The sequence below is a fragment of the Leptodactylus fuscus genome, chromosome 1 (assembly GCF_031893055.1).
Source record: "Leptodactylus fuscus isolate aLepFus1 chromosome 1, aLepFus1.hap2, whole genome shotgun sequence".
Classification (NCBI taxonomy): domain Eukaryota; kingdom Metazoa; phylum Chordata; class Amphibia; order Anura; family Leptodactylidae; genus Leptodactylus; species Leptodactylus fuscus.
In genome coordinates, this window is record NC_134265.1 from 241,931,496 (window position 1) to 241,954,697 (window position 23,202).

Sequence of the window (23,202 nt, forward strand, 5' to 3'; positions counted from 1 at the left end):
CTGTGCCAAAACCCTGCCTGTATTAAAGGGGTTAGACAACTTTGCCAATTTTTGGCGGTTTCTGAGGTAGACTCTTCAATAGAGACTCTGGTCCTGTATTTCATACATGTATTTACATCATTACTGTTTTAGAATATTACCAATGATCATCTCACCCACCTCTCGGAGAAGCCATCCTTCCTAAACAGGTCATGCTGCAGCAAAGTCGTACATGATGGCCTTTGGTCTGGATCAATTTGTAAACAGTTCTGGAATAACACGTAAATGATAATTGTTGCAGAAAATGAAACTGTTACTTTGTGAATTCTCTAAGCAGAATATTTTAACATGATTTTGCAAGTGTAATAATATGCTAATTTGTAAATCGTATGAATAACTTACTGTGTAACGCAGACTATTTTGAGAGGTTTAGTGAGATTTGTGAGATTCACACATACAGTAGCATAGCATTAACTGCAGTATATCACATGTTTCTTGGTGTTTTGTATGTAGGCTGTGCTACATTTGGTTGAATACACATTTAGGGGTTTTCTGCATATTAGTTCAGAGCAAAAGCGAACAACCAATGGGGCCAACAGTCAGCTGACATAACTAGCTATCCATTGCATAGAAGCATACTTCATATCTAGAGTAAACTTAACTTTAATAAATATTGTCAGAATAAGAGACTATAGACATGAGCTTCACAGACTCTTTATTACAGAACTATGTCTCCTTTAAGGGATCCTTTCTCCAAGTATTCCAAACAGATACTGAAGAATCACTGAAATACATCAGTCGCGCAGGGCACAACTGATTTATGAAGCCTGTGCGCCTGAATGGAGATCTATGCCACTTAGGAACTGGTGTAAAATTCCATTATAACTCATGGCAAAAACTTTCATGAGTTATATTAAATATGTCAGACAATGTGGCAAATGAGCTGCAGAATGGGGGTTGCAGTGCCCATTTGCCACGAAAAAGGACCTCTCGCCAAATGTACAGCACAATATCATTCCCTTACAGAAAAATTGGCATAGTGGAATTGATGAATTTCCCCCACTAACTTTAATTTCAGCTCTTCTTGTTGTGACAAAAGAAGACTTTTCCACCATAAATAATGGAAACGCTAACAAAGATTTACAAAGAAACCTGGAAACACATCTGAACCTGAAAAAAATATTTTGTTTGAATGCTTATGCTATACATATTATTCTACAGTAAGCACAAACATGAATTGTATAGTGGATCGGCCCTGGCTTATGAACACTTTACTGCCCTAATGCACCATCATATAGTTATCATGCATCAAATGAAGCAAAACATCAAACTAAAACTTTAAACCAGTGGTTGTCAATGGAGCAGGTTATGGAGACCTTCTTGGGGATCATAAATACTTATATCAATCAAATTAGTAATACAATATGTTATACATCTATATATCTGAAAACTCGGCAGTGCTGATGATGGTCCTAAAAAATAGGTCACATCTTCATCATTAATAATGTTACCTTGTGGTTTGCTGGACCTAAAGATGATACTCTTTTTTCCCCCGGAAATAAGACATCCCCCCCTCACCTCCTGGACCACCTACAACCGGCAGTCAAACCGGTGCTCCGCTAAGGAAGCGCCGGTATGACTGCCGATTGTCTCCCGCTGCATAAGACATCTCCTGAAAATAAGACAGGTCATATATTTAAGAAGAGAATTTCATATAAGACACTGTCTTATTTTCGGAGAAACAGGGTATATTATAGTACACAGACAATAGACAGTTCCATTTGTGCCTCTTTCTGCACATTGTACAGATAATTGTACTCTAAGTACTACTGGGTAACCTCAGGAGAGTCAGGGCCACACTGAGAGTACCCAAAGACTGACCGCCGCTTATCACTCAGGGCTCGTTCACATCTGCGCCCAGGTGTCCGTTCTGCAGGTTTCCATTTCCTGCATAAAACAGACCAGGAGATGGAAACCTGCATGAGTCTTTCTCACCCATTCATTTGTCCGGCGGTGAGCGTTTTGCGCCCTCCGCCGCGAAACCGGGTTTTTTAATCCGGACACAGAGTCGGACATGCAGTACTCTGTGTCCGGATTAAAAAATCCGGTTTCGCGGCGGAGAGCATAAGATGCTCACCGCCGCTCACGGCATGCAGAAGACGGAAAGCACAGAACGGAGAGTAGAACGCAGGTGTGAACCTAGCGTAACATGTTCAAAATAGCCTTTATAGTAGCCAAATATAATAGTATGCTGAATTCATGGATGGCAAAAGTTACCTTGGCTAAATCTAATATAACAGAAGAGAGTTTAGGATATCGCTTTTCAAGTGGTTCAACTTCTTTAATCTCTGGCAAAGTCACTCCGGCAAACAGTGGATTCTTATAGAACAGCTCCTGCAGACGTGGAGTCAGATTTCCTACAACAGATAATTGCTACTAATAAAGGTGGCTCATGATTAATTAACAGCATGATCAATTAGCTGCCAAATGCCATTATCCTATATGGAAAATGGACGCAATTGTACATTTCATTACACACTGTCCAGGGTGCAATAAATATATAAGTTCTTCTCTCCAAGCTTGTATTGTATATATAAGCTGATGTTTCCAGTATACAGTATACACCTCATCTATCCCGTGATTTCTGTCAGCATCTTGGATGCCAAATGAGTATCTTTTTGGCATTCACCTGACTCATGTTTCACAGCTGCACTTGGGTTTCCGTACCTCGTTTCTGCTTGAGGATCCAAAAAACGAAAACTAAATCCGCTTAAAAATCTGTTACCCGTAGAAACCTGCAAAATCCACAGACTATAAGGGTATGTTCACACTGAGTTTTTTGGCAGCAGATTTTGACGTGGAATCTGCCTCAAAATCCGCTGCCAAAAACAGCTCCCATTGACTTCAATGGGAGTCACTCGCTTCTTTTTTCCGCTAGCTAGCAGCGGAAAAAAGAAGTGGCATGCCCTATCTTGCTGCGGATTCTGTGGCTGAGTCAGGCACGGCGTCCGCGGCTCGAGACACACTCCAGTGTAGGCCCATTCATTCGGGCCTACACAGGAGCAGGATGCTGCGAGGGAATGCTTATGCTGCATCGGCATTCTGTCTCAGCGAGCAGCGCGGAATGTTCACACACCGGAAGAGGTTTGCACGACCTTTTCCTCCGTGTGAACATACCCTAAAGGGGTCCACCGGGTTTCTGTCCAAAAAATGCAGAGGGAAAAGTTCTGCTTACAGGACTTTTTTCTCTGCATTTTTAAAGCAGAATGGGCAATGGAATCCCTGAGCACTCACCGAGTGCAGATTGTGAACCTAGCCTGAACAAGCATGCTTTTTTTTTTTTTTTTTTACTGTATTTAGATGTAAAGTGTTCACAACAATATTTAATACACAAATAATTTTTTATATACTGTGTATAAAGTTGGGAATTAAAGGGATACTATCAGTCAGACTCAATTTTTTGTAGAAAGGCTATTCGTCTCCTACCTTGGTTGCTTGCACAGTATTGTAAGCGGCCATTTTCTCGTGGCCTGTGGGCATGCTCTGTCCAAGGCCCGAGGCCTTAGAAGTTACAAGCCATTGCCGAAAGAAGAGACTGAAGAGGACGCTGCTGACGAAGATGGAGGTGGCGCTGGAGGGAGTTCTCTTGAAGCATTGTGGACGCCCCCAGTGCTGTCTGAGCACTGGGGCCCACCCTCAGTGCTGTGAGAGAGCTAATTTACATACTGAGAAAAAAAGGGATTGTAGGCGAACAGCAGCACGGAGAAGACGACGAAAGGTAGGAAAATAATAGCCTTTCTTAAGGCTATTCCGACGTGGTACCTACAAAAAAATTGTGTCTGACTGATAGGATCCCTTTAATAGATGTTGCATGCAGCTGTATAGCATATAGTTACAACATTGGGGCTATATATATCATTAGATCCTTGATATTTTGACACAAAATGATATGTTATGAATTTCAGCCTTCCAACGATTTTTGAATTGTGATATTGTATTGAAATCATTCCATGAGTTCTTAATAAATTCAAAACAAATTAATAGTGAACAATTCTTTATACGCTAGGCATACACCATAATAATAGTGTGAACAGAGTCCATGACTTTTATTGTTATTTTGACAGTATTTTTGCTAGTAACAGAAAAGTGATACAAACTCAAACTACAGTTTTCTTGTTCTGCATAAAGGAAAATAGCAGTCAACAGCTTTCTCTTAGTCTGTCCTGATGCCTAATACTAGACCACAGCAGAGTGCAGTGCAGGATAGTAGTTAAAGCAGGCCATTGGCTCAATACTACTGCACACAAATAGGAAAGAGGTACTGGGTGCATATTTTTAATAATTATCTATAATATTTTTAATATGAAATCATATTGATCACTACAATTGGCAAGCCATGCAGATCATTGTGGAAAAAACAAAGTGTCTCTTTAAAAAAGTGCAATTCTGTAACCAGAAACAACCAGACAAATTGTGTCCAGTATTTCAGCTCAGCTACATGAAAGTGAATGCAGCATAGCAGTAATATCATCCACAATCTGTGAATAAGTGTGGCACGCAGTATGGAACAGCCACAGCCAAAAAACATTGCAGAAACGCATTTTAGAAGTCAGAGTTTTTCCGTGGTAAATTTTTTTCTGCAATTCGTGGATGGGATTAGCCAGAATCCCATCCACTTTGCTGGTACTGTAAGATGCAGTGTTTTTTGCTACGCCCCGGCCTAAAGTGGATATATAGTTTAACTGATGGTCATTTAGCCTGAATGCATAGAAATGTGATATATCTGACTAGAAATAAACTTGATATCAGGTATTTTCGAGAAAGTTGGTGAATGTCTTTCCTAGTCATTAGCAGATGACAGTGACAATATAGGCTGAGTTCACATCTGCTCTGGGTGTCAATCCATCAATTAGTGAGAAATGCGGGATGAAAAAGTTTTTTAAGCCTGACTTTTTCATCCAGCGGTTTCTGGGGAACCTGACAAATACCCAATGGACCTCAGTATACCTCAGCATCTGTTCATGTCCATCATTATATGTACCATTTTTCCGTTCTGGTCCTGCGACAGGCCTGAAGAACGGAATAACCCAATGCGAACATTGTCAACATGTTTTAGCATTTTTAAAGAAACTGGTTGAAATAATATTACCTTGGCATTTAACTATATGATACAACTGATCAATATCAGAGTCGCCAGGAAAAAGAGGTTCTCCAGTTAGCATTTCTGTTACCAAACAGCCAATTGCCCAGACGTCAACAGCCCTATAGAATAAAATCACAACCTTTCTTAGCCCTGGAAGACAAGACACACTACAAAATGTTTAACAGTCATTAATACAATAATGTAAAGGTCTTACTTGCCATACTTTATATCCCCAACCAAAAGCTCTGGTGCTCTGTACCATCTGGTAGCAACATAATCTGTGTATACTTCTCCTGGAGCAGCCAATGTCCGTGCAAAGCCAAAGTCACATAGCTTTACAACCCCTGAATGTGATACCAATATGTTCTCTGGCTTTATGTCTCGATGGATAATCTAGAAGAGATATTAAATATGTAAAAAATAGTTACAACTAACATCTGCAGGGCTAAGCATCACTACTTGTTCTATCAGCTACAGTTGTGATTTATAGAGCCTCTGCATGAGGAATACAAAAGGAAAACTACCCGAAATGGCTTGTAAGTCTCTACATCACAGTGGAAGTTACACAAAATTGTGGAGATCTTGTACTCTTGTGTCACCAAATGCATTCATAGACTGCCGCAAGCAACAATCCAGAAACATGCCAGTAGATATCTGTTATGTAGAAGACCAGAAGCAACAGCAATGGCTTGCTTATAGGTATCAGTTCGCAGGGTTAAAGGGATCCTATCATTAAAACTCAATTTTTTCTACCTACTACGTACTACTTAAGAAAGGCTATTCTTCTCCTACCTTTAGATGTCTTCTCCGCGCCGCCGTTTGGTATATAATCCGGTTTTCGCCGGTATGCAAATTAGTTCTCTTGCAGCACTGGGGGCAGGCCTCAGGACTCAAACAGCACTGGGGGCTTCCCCATTGCTGCGAGAGAACTCTCCAGCACCGCCTCCATCTTCTTCAGGAACGGGTCTTCTTCACGTCTTCTTCCGGGGGTTGGCTTCAAACTTCTAGGCCTTGGGCAAAGCCGACTGCGCATGCCCGCTGGCCAAAAGAAAATGGCCACTTACACAGTATTGTAAGCGGCCATGTTCTTATGGCCGGCAGGCATGCACAGTCGGCTGTCCGAGGCCTAGAAGTTTGAAGCCACCACCAGAAGAAGATGCGAAAAAGACCCGTTCCTTAAGAAGATGGAGGCGGTGCTGGAGAGTTCTCTCGCAGCATTGGGGAGGCCCCCAGTGCTGTTTGAGAGCTGGCGCCCGCCCTCAGTGCTGCGAGATAACTCATTTGCATACCGACGAAAACTGGATTATATACCGAACAGTGGTGCAGAGAAGACATCTAAAGGTAGGAGAAGAATAGCCTTTCTTAAGGCTATTCCTACGTGGTAGGCAGAAAAAAATTTAGTTTTAATGATAGGATGCCTTTAAACTCTAGATCTTCACTGGAGTTTCTCTCTAAAACACCCTTTTCTATGTTTTTCACAATTTTCATTTCTATTTTCTTACATGATTATGGATGCGATCATCTTGCCTGGGCAGCTGTTGACATTTAGAGATATGCTTTACAGCAGCCACATGGACCATAGGCAACAATAGTCTTGCATAGAGATGAGCGAGTAGTATTCGATCGAATACCTCTACTGCATAGTTATTGTTGTTAAAAAAAAAGGTGCCAGGGAAGGTGGGAGGGGAATCAAATATTTCCTGCGTTTACTGTGTGGTATTCGACCGAGTGCACCATGCAGGGGAGGTATTCGATTAAATACTACTATTCGATCGAATACTACTCGCTCATCTCTAGTCTTGCAAAGACTCAACTAACTTCCATAGGAATAGATAATCTGTAACTATCACCTATTGTACATTGTGGATCCTATTATAAAAGTGTTAGGCTGCATTCACACTAAGTAACGCTGGCGTTTTTTGTGCTTATTTTTGCACATAGCACCGCGTTAACGCTGCGTAACGCAAAAATAAGCACAAAAAACGCCAGCGTTACTCAGTGTGAATGCAGCCTTATACTGTATTTTCCACTTAGTGACGATAATAAGATGACTGATGAAAAGTGAATGGAATATGAAGTGTCAGCATATTAGGCCGGTGTGAAACATAGAAAAATTAAAGGGACTCTGTCACCAGAACCAGCATGTCAACTCTGCAAATAGATAGGATAGGGTTACCTACCTGAATCAAACAGTGTTTTCCTCATGGAATTTGTGCATCCATTGCCAAGATGTCACTGTTTTTATCACTCACCTCTTTGAAACAACAGCAATACCCACGTTGCTCCAATGAGCTAATTTACATATTGACAAAAACAATATTTGTGAAAAAACGCTGTAGAGTGGGGTCTCAAGTGATTTTTATTTACCAAAATTGCATCTCTATTGTGACTTTTGTTTTTTAGTTCCACCATAGAAGTAGAAACGCAAAATTGACAAAGTGCTGAATCCATCAGATAGATTTAGCCTAGATTCACATTACCATGGTAGAAAACCATGCACATTTTTTCTCAGCCATTTTGCACTAAAAGGCACTTGTTTTCACGGATCCCTCATTAATTTCATAGTATTGAGGGTTCTGGGAAAACGGACTAAAATGAGATATGACCTATTTTTTTAATTTTTTTTCATTAAACCATTAGAATTAGTCATGTGAACAACCACCCCCACACAGTGGTACTCACATTGTGATTGTGGCAAAATCCAATTCCTCTTATAATCTGAAATAAATACTTTCGAACTTTGTTGAAATCCAACCCATTTGGAAACTGTTCTAGGTCATCCAGCACTGTGCGATCAACAAATTCAAAGACTAGGTACCATCTCTTCTTTTTCTTGCAGACCTCCAATAAATTGACCAAGTTTTCATGACGTAATTGCTATAAATAGAAAATAAAATATGTAAATAATTGTATTTACCATTATAAACTATTGCTATTAGCTATATAACCCTAAAAACATAAAAGTTATATACACAGTAAATATTGCGACAACAAAAGTTTTGGTACTACCTGACTTTTCTAAATTTTGAAACTAGACAATGATACATGATTATATTTTTTATTTGCATTTGTTGGTGGTAGAATGTACCAATCAGGTATACTATTTTTCTTAGGCCCTATTCACATTTGTGTTCGAGTTTCCGTTTGGGAAGTCCACTTGGGGACCACCAAATGGAAACCTATATGCATAAAAAAGCAGTTTACCTGGGAAACCCGCAGACCCCATAGACTATAATGGGGTCTGTGTGGCTTCCACTGAAATGTGCTGAACCGAAACGCAGATGTAAACCGGGCCTTAGTGTCTCTTTTTTTAAAGTATTTTTTTAATCGCCCACTAACCTTTCAGGCAACTTATTCTCACTTAACCCCTACGAGCACCAGGACGTACATGAAGCAGAGGGGCCACACTAGCTGCCATGTTTCATTATTCTGATCACAGGCATTTACAGTAGTAGAATAGAGTACTACTGCAGCCTATGGCACTGGTGATATAAAGATTACATAGGAAAGGCTAAAAAAATGTAAAGAAAGAAAAAAGTTTAAAATATATATATATATATATATATATATATATATATATATATATATATATCTACACATACTCACCGGCCACTTTATTAGGTACACCATGCTAGTAACGGGTTGGTTCGTGGCATAGATTCAACAAGGTGCTGGAAGCATTCCTCAGAGATTTTGGTCCATATTGACATGATGGCATCACACAGTTGCCGCAGATTTGTCGGCTGCACATCCATGATGCAAATTCCCCGTTCCACCACATCCCAAAGATGCTCCATTGGATTGAGATCTGGTGACTGTGGAGGCCATTGGAGTACAGTGAACTCATTGTCATGTTCAAGAAACCAGTCTGAGATGATTCCAGCTTTATGACATGGCGCATTATCCTGCTGAAAGTAGCCATCAGATGTTGGGTACATTGTGGTCATAAAGGGATGGACATGGTCAGCAACAATACTCAGGTAGGCTTTGGCGTTGCAACGATGCTCAATTGGTACCAAGGGGCCCAAAGAGTGCCAAGAAAATATTCCCCACACCATGACACCACCACCACCAGCCTGAACCGTTGATACAAGGCAGGATGGATCCATGCTTTCATGTTGTTGACGCCAAATTCTGACCCTACCATCCGAATGTCGCAGCAGAAATCGAGACTCATCAGACCAGGCAACGTTTTTCCAATCTTCAATTGTCCAATTTCGATGAGCTTGTGCAAATTGTAGCCTCAGTTTCCTGTTCTTAGCTGAAAGGAGTGGCACCCGGTGTGGTCTTCTGCTGCTGTAGCCCATCTACCTCAAAGTTCGACGTACTGTCGTTCAGAGATGCTCTTCTGGCTACCTTGGTTGTAACGGGTGGCTATTTGAGTCACTGTTGCCTTTCTATCAGCTCGAACCAGTCTTGCCATTCTCCTCTGACCTCTGGCATCAACAACGCATTTCCGCCCACAGAACTGCCGCTCACTGGATGTTTTTTCTTTTTCGGACCATTCTCTATAAACCCTAGAGATGGTTGTGCGTGAAAATCCCAGTAGATCAGCAGTTTCTGAAATACTCAGACCAGCCCTTCTGGCACCAACAACCATGCCACGTTCAAAGGCACTCAAATCACCTTTCTTCCCCATACTGATGCTCGGTTTGAACTGCAGGAGATTGTCTTGACCATGTCTACATGCCTAAATGCACTGAGTTGCCGCCATGTGATTGGCTGATTAGAAATTAAGTGTTAACGAGCAGTTGGACAGGTGTACCTAATAAAGTGGCCGGTGAGTGTATATATATATATATATATATATATATATATATATATATATATATATATATAACACAAAGTTTAAATCACCCCCCTTTCCCTAGATCACATATAAATAGGCATCCCCAATTCCGAAAATGCCCAAACTACTAAAAAATAAAAATTTCCCATGTGGTAAAGGCTGAAAAACAGTGAAAAATGGAAGTGTTTTGTCTGCTCCAATGATGTTATAGTATGGTCAACATTTTATTTAAATGTGTGCAAATGACAAGAATATTACATGGTTGTTTTTTTTTTTTTTTACATTTTTTTTGGTTCATAAATTTTAAACAACAACTATACAGAGTGAGTGAGTTATGTATACCATACATAACTCACAATGACATCTATTACATGAGTTATGCCGTTATTTACAACTAATAGGAAAATGTTTTGTAACATAATTGTTACAGAGATGTGTTGTGTGATTGACCCAAATGACTAGATCCCAAGACATACTTTACAATGTTTCCAGGATCTCAGAATCTGTCCACAGAGAGTTTTACACTTGAACAACAACCAATTCAGCTCTGGTTATAATCTGTCAGGGCTCATTTACACAAGTTCCATGACTGTAAGGTGGCCATTGTATTAAAGGGACTCCATCATTTGGAAAATCATTATTAACTAATCACATCCTTGCATAGCCTTTAGAAATGCTATTCCACACTTACCTTTAATATGTAAATTGCCTCAGTGGTTTTTGAATAAGTCCATTTTTATTCATATGCTAATGAGCTTCCAGCCAGCACAGGAAGTTCTCAGCAGCCTCCTCTCTTCTATTATCGCTTATATGTGTGTGCAAACAGGAAGCAGGAAGTCATCAGCAGCAACAGCAGCAGCCTGTGCTGTATACACCCATAGGAAACAATAGCAAAGAGGGTGCATGATGAGACTTACGGGGTGCACCAAGAGGCTCATTAGCATATGAATAAAACGGACTTATTCAGAAACCACTGATGCAATTTACATACTAAAGGTAGGTGTGGAATAGACTTTCTAAGGGATATGCAAGGATGTGCTTAGTTAAAAATGACTTTTGCCAATGATAGAGCCCCTTTAATGCCCACCACAAGACCCCATAGACTTTGATGAATCTATTCACACGACAATACAAGAAAAAAATAAAACGTACAATTTCGGATCTCTCAATACACTCTTTTCACAGCCGAGTGCATACTACTGTCATGTGAATGTAGCCTAATGCAGGTTCAAGTTAATGTCTGATATACTGTAAAGGTTTTCACATTGTTGTCACAGGTTATTTTATGACTGCAACAACATGAAGACGTGAGGCGTACACCTAGTTCAGGAATAGGTCACCATTTCATTAGCAGGATGTTGGCACTTTGCTAGTTTTGTCACATTGCCTGATATCAGATAACTGGCATTTCTCTCACTTCAGTCATCAGGCTATGCTAAGCAATACTTGTGGCACAACAATGAACTGTTGGATTTTCTGCATCTCTATGCCAACTACAAATAAATAACATAATTGCTGTTATTATGCCCATTACCTGTAATGTGTGGATGGGATTCACAAGAGTCTCATCCACTTTGCAGTGACTGTAAAACGCTGTGGTTTTTGCTGCGGAGTTTACACCACAAGAGGACCCGGCCTCAAATAAGTTCAGTGGCTCTAACATTACCATCATCTGACATAACCAGGAGATGTCATAGGATTGTCAGGGATTCAAATTCTATCACAGACCCTACAGATCTTCAGAATGAGGGGCATTTGCAGCACCCAGATCACACATTGTGCAGAATCACTGAAGCACCGCTGCATTCAGGTGAATAGAGCTGACAGCAGTTCCCTGCACATCATGTAGGTGTCTAACAGTAATGGAGCCAGAGCACTGAATCTCCGGAGTGGCTTTTTACTCTTAAGATCACAGAATTTGGACCCTAACCTAATGTAAGATAATGGTATATCCGAGTCAGTAGAATCGCAGGAGAACCAGGTATTTTGGCTGTAACATGGAAGCTAATATGTGGCCATATTACACTTGTGCGGAGGTAGCCTACTGGAGATTTGCACAGAACTTCTATAATGTCAACTACCTGCTAACGCTCATGGGGTTATAATTATATGCTCTTAAACCATGTTTCTTATATGCGATAATATGGCTATTTTTATATATATTTGAGGTCAGTGGTTGATCTACGGAATGATTATAGTTAGAGATGAGCGAGTACTGTTCGGATCAGCCGATCCGAACAGCACACTCCATAGAAATGAATGGATGCACCTGGTACTTCCGCTTTGATGGCGGCCGGCCGCTTAACCCCCCGTGTGCCGGCTACGTCCATTCATTTCTATGCGAGCGTGCTGTTCGGATCGGCTGATCTGAACAGTACTCGCTCGTCTCTAATTATAGTACATATGTAAGTGATTTTAGGCCAGAGCACCACATTGCGAACATGCAGTTATTTGGCTGTGACGTAAACGCTGCGTTTTACATTAACTGCAAAGTGGATAGGATTCCCATCCACAAATTGCAGAAAAAAATCCAAAGCAGAAATGCTGCGATTTCCAAAACGTTAGTGTTTTCAAAAATCACAGCATATCAATTATACCTAAGGAAACGCTGGCGGTTTCCATATAGGTATAATAGAAGCAGAAATTTGTAGAGGAAAACTCTGCAGATTTTCTGTAAAAAAACACTGGGGAAAAAAACGATGTGTTTCCGCCATGGTCTTTTCCACAGCATCTTTTGGCAGCAATTCACTGTGGGACCTTAGACTAAGGGTTGGTTCACACTAGCGCTTATATTCCGTCTGCAAGGAGTCCGCATGAAGACCCCCCCCCCCCCGGACGAAATACCAACGCTGATGCAAGCGATGTGCAGTTAAGCACACGGAGCCCATAGACTATAATGGGCTCTGTGTGCTTGCCGCACACTGCCCGCACAATTCATTTGTGTGGGCAGTGTGCAGCAAGCGCACGGAGCCCATTATAGTCTATGGGCTCCATGTGCTTTGCAAGCACATCACTTGCAATTGCGATTGCATTCCGTCCGGGGGGGTCTCCATGCGGACTCCTTGCGGACGGAATACAAGCGCTAGTGTGAAACAACCCTTAGAAAGAAAGACTGAACAATGACTATGCAGAAATATAAGGGTATGTTCACACGGAAGATTCTGTCATGAATTTGGGAGGGGTTTCAGCTCGCGAATCTGCTTCCAATTGTTTTTAATGAGAAGCAGAGATTACAGCAGGATTTGAAAAATTCAGCGCCCTGCCCAATCTTCCCGTGGGTTCCATGGCTTGCGAGTCTCTGCCAACTAGGCCCATTCATCCGGGTCTAATCAGCAAAGAAAGCTGCAGTACTGTGTCCGAATATGGTGGCGGAAAGCGAAGAGTAATTTCTTTTCCTTTTCCGTTGTATGAACCTTGCCAAAAGTGGCCATTTTAGAAGATGAGGATTGCCAATGTAATATTAATCTCCACAATCTCTTCTTGATCGGGTGAACTATTGAGAAATATAAATTCAATGCGGCCTTTGTAAGGTGTATGAACCTCCTACTGTACGTCAGGTGAACAGGCATGCGTCCAATTTGATCAGGTAGCTTTCTCACCTTTATAACATGGCGTGCCCTTCAACAAGCTCCAATTGTCTTCAGATTACTTCATTAATCCTAAAATCACCTTATTAAATGCTCTTTTCAGGCAAGAAGAACATGAAGTAAACAACACATTTGAGAAGGCAGTCGTGCCAAGTGCATCCAAGCACAGCCATGGTTGTCACGCTTGATGTGGAGTATTTCAAGCTTGTTGCCTAGGTTTTATTAAAGATGTGTGCAATAGAACAAATGACCGTAGCATTAAAGAGGAGGAAACACGGGGAAAAATAATGGGCTGATTCTAGATGATATTACAGTTGTGTTGTACATGGGTGATCTAAACATAATAAAATCTACAGATCTATAGTGATAAAACTTGGGCTCCAATTACACAAGAAGTTTTGACACAGATTGTCATGTAGTTTTTGAATCAAGCACATGAGTGGCTATAGAAGCGAAGTATATGCATGACTTTTATGCTTTTTACTACTGTTTGGATCAATTTTGAGTTTTGGCATGTTTGATTCCAGCAGATTAGAAAAAAAAAAAAAAAAAACCTGCTAATATGTATTGCTTGTGTAGAATGCAGGTTAAAATTGCTGCAGGTTCTTGGAACTAAACATAATATGAGATACACTTGTATCCTATTGAAAACCTTGCGCTCTATTATGCATCGGTCTAAGCAAAAATCTCCAGATTGCCTGAGATTGCATCAGTGGGAGATGGTAGTGGGCAAGAAGGCAGATGTGCATAGGAGGCATTGAGGTCCAAGGAGTCTGCGCTCTTAGACATAACCGACTGATCTATCTCCATTGAATCCCAGTTCAAAGGCCTGATTGTGGGCAAGATCAGTGTGCTAACTGGGTTTATCCTGGATAGCACACTGACCCATTCATTTCTATGGGCTCATGTACACTTGACTGTTATTTACATGGATCAGTGTGCAGGTCATGAGTCTGCGCTGCAAAATATAGGTCCTGTTCTGTTCAGTATTTACGGCACGGACTAGTCCATAGAAGCATGTGGGAGACTAAAAACCGGCACACTGATTACTAGTATGCGGACTGCAAAATACACACAGTCGTCTGCAACTAAGTTAAGACCCCTTGCAGATGACTGTGGGCGAGAACAGTGTCCTATCCATGTTTTTCCCTCATAGCACACTGGCCATTCATTTCAATGGGTCCAAACACAAAACTGAGATTTCTACAGATCAATGTGCAGGCTGTGAGTCTGCGCCACAAAATATAGATCCGTTCAGTGTTTGCAGCACGGATTCACCCATAGAAGCCTATGGGAGACTAAAAACTTAGGACAGCACACTAATGTACCTCGTGTGTCATCAGTGTGCTGTCTGTATTTGTGGACAATCTAGGGACATCATTAGATGTCTCCTGTGGTTTTTTTTGAAGATCCGCAAACTTGGATCACACAATGATAACTCACTGTCCTTTTTTGCGGACTTACGCCACTGATGCTGAAGACACACTGACGACACATGGTCCGCAAAATAGGAACACTGATTACTAGTTTGCGGACCGCAAAATACACACGGTTGTCTGCAGCAAGACTAAGAATAGTCCATCACATTTAAAAAGCTCAACAATCCCTTTGAATTCTAAAACACTTGAAGATAACTAGGAGGAGCAGAATGGATAACAGAGAGATATTTTAGAACTATATGCAGTATGGTATCAATGGTGGTCATTCCAACATATTGTTAGGTCTGTGACTCTTTCAAAGTGTTGCACGTCACAATAGGCAACGGACAAGTCAAAAATGACTTTTTTGGCTGGCTTTCATTTATATATTTTACAGTATGTGCCCTATGTCTGATCATCATCCTGGAGTAGGCAGCTGTATTATATTGAAACATTAGGACCACAATCGGACATCACTGATTTATGCTTTACAGTTACAGCAATGTCCAAATCTCAGAAGTTGCTCAAGGGGGCTCTATCATTGGGAAAAGTCATTTTTAGCTAAGCACATACTTGCATGGCCTTTAGAAAAGGCTATTTCACACCTACCTCTTGTATGTAAATCCCCTCAGTAGTTTTTGAATGAATCCATTTTTATTCATATGCTAATTCGCTTTCTCCATGCACTCCGGAAATGTCTGTGCACTGTCTGCTATTCTCTATGTGTATGAGAGCAGAGAGACGAGTCATCAGCACAGCAGCCTCTCAGCTCTCATACACATAGAGAATAGCAGATGGTGCACACAGACACTTCTGGAGAGCAGGAAGAAGCTAACTAGCATGTGAATAAAAACGGACTTATTCAAAAACTACTGAGGCGATTTACATACAAATGGTATGTGTGGAATAGCCTTTCTAAAGGCTATGCAAGTATGTGCTTAGCTAAAAATGACTTTTCCCAATGATAGAGCCCCTTTAAACAGAAATTCCTTTATACTATATACAATGAGTTACAAGCCTATGTACCAAGTACATGGTATAAACTGCTGCTCACAGCTTACTGACACATCCCAGAGCAAAGGCGATTGCGCTGTATTCCTGAAACTTCTCAATCTGTTATATAGCAGACTACTAGCAGAACACTAGATGTTGTACAAAATGGTCCAGACGTATTATGCCTAGTACCTATGCACACCAACAACATATATCAGTCGTGTTGCTGGGGGTAAGTGGGGGGTAACTGGGGCATGTACCAGGATATGTATTTAGATGCAGGGTCCTGGGTAAAGGAACCTTTGTCCTGGGTAAAGGAAAGCTTAGCTACGGCTCTGCATATATTCCTCTTTGTAAATACAATTACAGCCATAAGTAGCAATTGAACCACAAGTGTGTATAAACAATGACAGAAATGCCATTCTTTTGTTAGATATAATACACTCTTCACCACTATAATCTAGTTACAATTGTTCCACCATGCTGGACAAACCTGTTTCCTAAGTTCTGAAACAAAATGCAAATGAAGCCCTTTAGCAAGTCAGGAAATACCATCTCTATTCCTACTGAAGTGGTTCCAAAAGAGGTTAAAACAATGGGATCACACCTGGTAGTAGAAGCCCTACAGGTATATACCTAGCATGAGTGGCAACATATAGGAATCTCAATTGTAAATAACTTTTCATCACATAAGATATGATCTGAAAACCATAATTCAATTCACCATGAAAAAGTCTCTAGAACCGCTCTAGTGAGACTTCTATTAGGGCTTGTTCACACGGGCACAGAGGGGGCGGATTATGGCACGGAATCAATGTCATAATCCACCCCCTTACAATGGTGGTCTGTGGAGACCGCTAGCAGAAAAAAGAAGCGACGTGACCTTTCTTGAGGTGGATTCCACCTCAGGAAATCAATACTAGTGAATGGGAGGCGGAGACCGCCTCAAAAAACTGCCAAGCATTTTATCAAAACCGCCTCAAACCGCCAGGTGTTTCACCAAGGTCCATTCACTGTGCTGGAGGGAAAAACCGCCTGGCGGTTTTTGTTAAAAACTGCTCCAAAAACGCCTCAGTGTCCAAAAACCGCTTCCTAATTCCTGAAGCGGTTTTTGTCCGGACCAAAATACATCACACGGTACTCAAGTGCGAACTAACCCTTACAGTGACTACAAAAATGGTTGGTTCACCAACCCTTGTTGAGGGCTCGTTCACATCTGCGCCTGGTCTCCGTTCATGCAGGTTTCCGTTTACTGCACAAAACTGAGCAGGAGACGGAAACCTGCAGGAATCTTTCAAACCCATTCATTTGAATGGGTTTGAAAGATGTCCGGCTGTGAGTGCCGGTTAGCGTTTTATGCTCTCCACCGCGAAACCGTTTTTTTTTTTTTTTTTTTTTTTTTTTTTTTAAATCGGACACAAAATCGGACATGCACACAGCCGGACCCGGTCTGACAGCTTTCCGCCTTCTACATGCATTTATACTTGTCGCAGTTTGGGGACACATGGTGGCTCAGTGGTTAGCCCTTCAGCACTGGAGTCCTGGTGTTCAAATCCCACCAAGGGCCCCTAATTTTACCACAAAAAACTGGGAAAATTTATTGACTCGAGTATAAGCCTAGGGGGGGAAATGCAGCAGCTACTGGAAATTTTCAAAAATTAAAATGGTCTGAGTTTTTGGGTGCAGTAGTTGCTGGGGAAGGGGAGGGGGTGTTTTGGTTGTCTGTCTGCCCCTTCCCTGAGCTTGAGGACTGGGTTTTTTCTTCCCCCACTTGGAATTCAGTCTGGCTGAATATAGGGTATCTGCAGTGCTCCTATTAACCCCTTCCGGACGGAACAGGAGCACTGCAGAGACCCTATATTCAGTAGACCGGGCACTGTCAGACACAGGGATACCTAATGTGTTTGTGTTTCACAGTCATTTTCTACTTTTGTATGTATTCTAGGGAAAGGAGGGATTTACAACTTTTATTTTTTTAAATCTTTTTTTTTTTTGCACTATTTTATGGGAGATTCTATACATTAATATTGTGGCTGGTCATAGACCCCCCCCCCCCTCCTAAAAAAAAATAAAAAAAATAATAATTTATTTTTGCTGACTCGAGTATAAGCCGAGGGGGGCTTTTTCAGCACAAAAATTGGGCTGAAAAATTCAGTTTATACTCACGTATATATTTCTTTGTTTCTATGTTTAGAATGAGTATTGGAGTCCATTGGGCGGTCCTATCAGAGATTGACAGCTATCATGGGGGGGGGTATCACTATAAGGCCCACACACTAGAATGAACAAATAAATGGATAAATAAATTTTACTGAATCTTTCTCCCAAAAAAACTGTATATCCCTCTTCTCTGTTCCTTTTGCTCTATATCATGCTTCCTGCATATTACACGGCATGATGACAGGTCCCTTTTAAGTGAATGTTCCTCCATATTACACATGGATGGGTCAATTCTGCTGCGGCAGGATCTATGCTTAGGACAGATTCACACACAGCAATTCCAAAAAGGAATCTGAATCTTCAGTCTTAAATTGTTCTCCAAATACCAGCCCTCTGGAACTCACAGTGGAAAGCTGAAGCAAGCCTCAAAAACCAAGGTAAGATTGAGCAGGACGCTTGAAAACAATGGAAAGCAGATTCCGCTCAGTTCTTGGAGCTGATTTTCAGGCAGAATCTGTCTCAAGATCAGCTCCAAATTCTTCAGAGTTAACCTAGCCGTATCCTGTATTCACACGACCGAGTTTCACCCGTGTGTTAGCCAGACTTACCAACATAAACAGTATGTCAGGAGAGGGACATGCTAGCAGAAAAAGGAACCCACTGAAGTCAATGGAAGGCTTTTTTTTCAGCACTGAATCTGAGGCAGATTCCACGCCAAATTCAGCACCATTTTCCTCCGTGTGAATGCACCCTAAATATGCTTGAATGCCACGTGGTAAGAGATTTGGTACATCCAAATCCAAACTCAAGCAAAGAATGGAATAAGGAAGCGGGATCTTACCTTAAGTAATTTGATTTCTCTCATTGCTATTTTCTTAACCATTTTGTCATCCTCACTTTCCAAAAACTTTTTAATGGCCACTATTCTTCCACTTTCCTTGTGTCGACACTTCATCACCATGCCATAGCTGCCTTCTCCCACCAGGCCAAGATTTTCATACTTCTCCATCGTGTCTATGGGAACTTGTGAGTGGTCGCTGTAAAAATACAGACATCACCAATGACTTTGTGATTGTAATGGGTGTCTACCAACAAGGTGTATTACATGAACAGCTTTTTGTTTTTTTTCTACCAAATTGCATTGCAAAAACTCATATTTCATTATTTAATGAGATCTCTAAAATATAAGAAACAGCTGGAGTATAGTATTAACCTTCTACTGAATGTATTATATGCAAGGGTCCTATTGTTGTGAATTGTATTTACAGGCTGTGCAACAAATGTTACACTAGAATGAGCAGGCTCAACATTCAGGCTTTGTGTTCCATGTTGTGTGCGCACCACATCAATGGTATTTCGTTATATACTGGGCGCACCACCTCAACTGAAGTGCATTAGTAACATGGAAATACAATCTTAAGGCCGGGGCCCCACGGGACATAAACGCAGCGATTTGCCCACAGCGGAGACGCTGCGAGAAAAATCGTGGCGTTTTACAGTGCAAGCAAAGGGGAAGTCATGCGAATCCCATGCCCACTTTGCGGAAAAAAACGCAGTGCGGACATGCTGCGATTTGCAAAGCGGTTGCTTTATATATAATTAGATATAATTGTAACAGAAAGTCCGCGGAGGAAAACTCCACTAACTTTCTGTTCAAAGCGCTACGGAAAGAACCTCAGTGCGTTTACGCCACGGTTCTTTCTGCAGCGCTTTAGCACTGCGATTACGGCCCGTGGGGCCTTAATCTAAAGGGGTTGTCCAGGAGTCAAACAAACGCCTGTGGAGCCAGGAGAGGTGTAAAAAATTTTTAACAAAGCATACTCACCTGTCCTTATTGCTCTCTTATATGCCATCGGGTTCTGTTTGGTCTCACACTGGTGTCTGGATACCAGATGTCCTGTGTTTTCTGTTTGTTTGTTTTTTAACATTTAACGTTAACATTTAACATCTGGGATGAATAATGTATTTGCCTTACTTTTTTTTTTCTCAATTATCACAGTACTAAAATACTCTTTAAGGTCGGGACCCCACTGGCCAGAAACGCTGTGATTTGGTAAAAATCACGGCGTTTTACAGTACTTGCAAAGTGGATGGAATCCCATGCCCACGTTGCGGAAAAAATAGCAGCACAGACACGCTGCGATTTCCAAAACCGTTGCGGTTTTGAAAATCGAAGCATGTCAATTATATCTACGGAAACGCCGGTGGCTTTCCTATAGATATAATTGTAACAGAAAATCCACGGAGGAAAATTTTGTGAACTTTCTGTTGAAAGTGCTGCGGGAAGAACCGCAATGCGTTCATGCCGCAGTTCTTCCCGCGGCGCTTTAGCACTGCTTTTGCGCCCAGTGGGGCCTTAGCTTAAGGCCAGGGCCCCATGTGGTGTAAACTGCAGAGTATTACAGTCACTAGTGAATCCCACCCACACTTTGCAAAAGAATACGCACAGCGGAAATGCTGCGATTTCCAAAACCATCGCAGTTTTGTAAATCGCAGCATGTCAACTACACCTATGGACACACTGGCGGTTTCCCTATAGGTATAATGGAAACAGAAGGTCTGCAGAGGAAAACTCTGTGGACTTTCTGTAAAAAGTGCTGCCGTGTTTTTTTTTGCTGTGGCTGGCTACATGGGGCCTTGCACCTCGTTCACATCTGTGCTTGGTAATCCGTTTGGGGAGTCTGCATGGTAACCCCCCGAACAGACTACCGAACGCAATTGCAAGCGTTGTGTTGTAAAAGCACTCGGACCCCATAGACTATAATGGGGTCCGTGAGCTTGCCCGGGGGGTCCCCATGCGGTCTCCCCGAACGGAATACCAACGCAGATGTGAACGAGGAGTAAGTTTAATCGGAAAAGAGGTAATCCTTGTGGCTATTTAAAATATTTTTTTCAAAATCCTTTAAAATATTTCTTTATTTTTTATATATATATAGTCTGCCATCTGAATGCTAGTGGGTTCATCAGTGTACCACACTCTTTCTAACACTAATTCAAATATAATACTAATACTACATTATACTATACAGGCTAATGGTGAACGCCTATCACACTCTGCCTTTGGCAGAATCTAAAAAGTAAAACTCATATGGTGACATGAGAGCCTTCAATAGGCCTGCCATTATTATGTCAAAATATTTTTACATGTTTGTGGCTCAGGTATTTTGCGATGTGGGAATACATAATTTATTTACTTTTATGTTTTGTTTTATATCTTTACAATATTTTTAAAATGTTTTTTTACGCCTCCCATAGGTGGCTGGAACCTGCAATCTTTAGATTGCTTGTCGTATAGACTACAATACAACTATATTGTAGTCAAGGAGGAAACCGCTATACACCTCAGGCAAACCTCAATAGACATATACTATAGATAAGACAGGCCTGGGAGCCTTTACAAGACGTTAGGCTGTCATGATGAACGGACAGCTCCCGTGACCTAGCAGGATCCATACCAGAAGCAACAGGGGTATTACCTCCAGTTCTCCACTATATAAAACAACAGAGACATGGTGGCCTCTCAGCAAGCCAAAGGTAGACCTAAACCTGTAGATATGGAGCACTTGTGCAAGAGTTGATCATGGTCATTTAGCTGCATATGACCAACACAGTGCTATCCATGTTCAGGTGATTGTATCTGTTACTGAAACTCAAATGCAAAGGGATTATGATAGGTTCACACTAGCGTGACCTATCCAATGTTCTGACACTTCGAAGGACCAGAACAATGGACAGGCAGACCGTTGTATTAGCGGTTGCACAGAGAGCCCGGCAGACCCCATTGACAATAATGTTGTTCATCTCCAGCGCAGATGTCAACTAAGTCTTAGCTACAGCACCAGACACTTAATTCAATACTGGGGTATTTTGGCCTCTTTGTTCTCCTGGTCAGACAAGGACTCAGAATTCCACATATGACACATTTATAACCTATCCTAAACATGAGAATAATAAGTACTGACCAGAAAAACTTGCCTGGGCGGAGAAGGTAATTAATGGTGCCCCACTATGTCCCTAAGGCGTGCCCTGCCTATCCTATAATCCAGCTCTGCTTGGGAGATGCGGTAATTATGGGATGGCATACATATTGCAACTTTAGAAGTATCTGCATAGTACTTACACTCGGGGCTATTTCAACACATTGGTGGGCCCAGTGCAAAGGTTTCATAAGTAATTTTATATGGTGACATTCAATGGGTGAAAATATGTTACCTGACTGATAGAACTTTTCCGCCTGTCAGAAATGTTTTGTACCTTCATCTCTAGTGATTAACGTTACTGCTATTACTTCTAGAGAGGCGGTCAGTGTATTTTACTCTATATAGATCACGTATTGACAGGAAAGGGACGAGGACAAATGTAAACTTTATTGAGGACTTTGTGTATGCGTTGTGAAAATGTTTGGTGCAATTCTTTTAGCGCTGTCTCCTCAACAATGGTAAACGTCTGGGTCACAGCGTCAAAAAACTTCTGGGTTATGTTCAGAGGGGTATAATAGAAAAAACAGAAGAATACCCCTGTGATTAGGCTCAGAGGGGTATTACATTATCCATCTATGTGACAATCAGAGTGCAAAGGTATACTGTGCTCTTTGATTGATAAGAAAAGGGATAATATGGACAGAAGTCCCTGCTACCCTTTCCCTATGCTCACATACAGATTATGCACAGACAATGATGATTTATCCATTCTCCTCCTTCCTCCATCAAGAAGGTCTAAGATGATGCCTGAATCAGGAGGGGGAAGGATACTTTAATGCTTCATACCTCAGGATCCATTAAGGCTATGAAAATAATAAGATTAATTTTAAAGATGAAAATTTTGTCTTTAAAATGTTACCATGATCATCCTGATAGTGCCTACAGATTTGCAGCGATTTGCTGTTAAGAATGCTGTCAGGAACTGAGATCTGCATTGAGATCTCGATGCCGAACATATTTTCACCAGCAAATTGCCCTAAAAGATTCTGAGAAATCAGCATTAGTAGCAAGGACGTATTTAATATGTCCTCTGTACCTAAGGTGCCACCGGGCAGGATAGTAGCGAAAAGGTTAAAGTCCCCCTGCAGTTGTCCCCACAGTTTATTGTCTATCTCCTACCACACAAAAATAAAAAACTTCATCAATACTCACC

The 23,202-nt window shown here is 41.3% G+C and overlaps 1 protein-coding gene across 2 annotated transcripts in view; it reads right to left on the bottom strand.

Annotated features, from left to right (window-relative positions):
* CDKL2 (cyclin dependent kinase like 2) overlaps nt 1-23,202 on the bottom strand; it is a 40,904-nt gene that overhangs the window by 14,568 nt on the left and 3,134 nt on the right. Inside the window, exons 2-7 of one of the 2 annotated variants that reach the window (XM_075285215.1) lie at nt 18,911-19,092; nt 7,805-7,999; nt 5,337-5,515; nt 5,129-5,241; nt 2,257-2,396; nt 160-248 (exon numbers count right to left, since the gene is read on the bottom strand). In XM_075285215.1, coding sequence (XP_075141316.1) covers nt 160-248; nt 2,257-2,396; nt 5,129-5,241; nt 5,337-5,515; nt 7,805-7,999; nt 18,911-19,092 — 898 coding nt within the window. Of the gene's footprint in view, nt 1-159; nt 249-2,256; nt 2,397-5,128; nt 5,242-5,336; nt 5,516-7,804; nt 8,000-18,910; nt 19,107-23,202 lie in introns of both variants that reach the window. The other variant, XM_075285225.1, reaches the window with a different exon arrangement.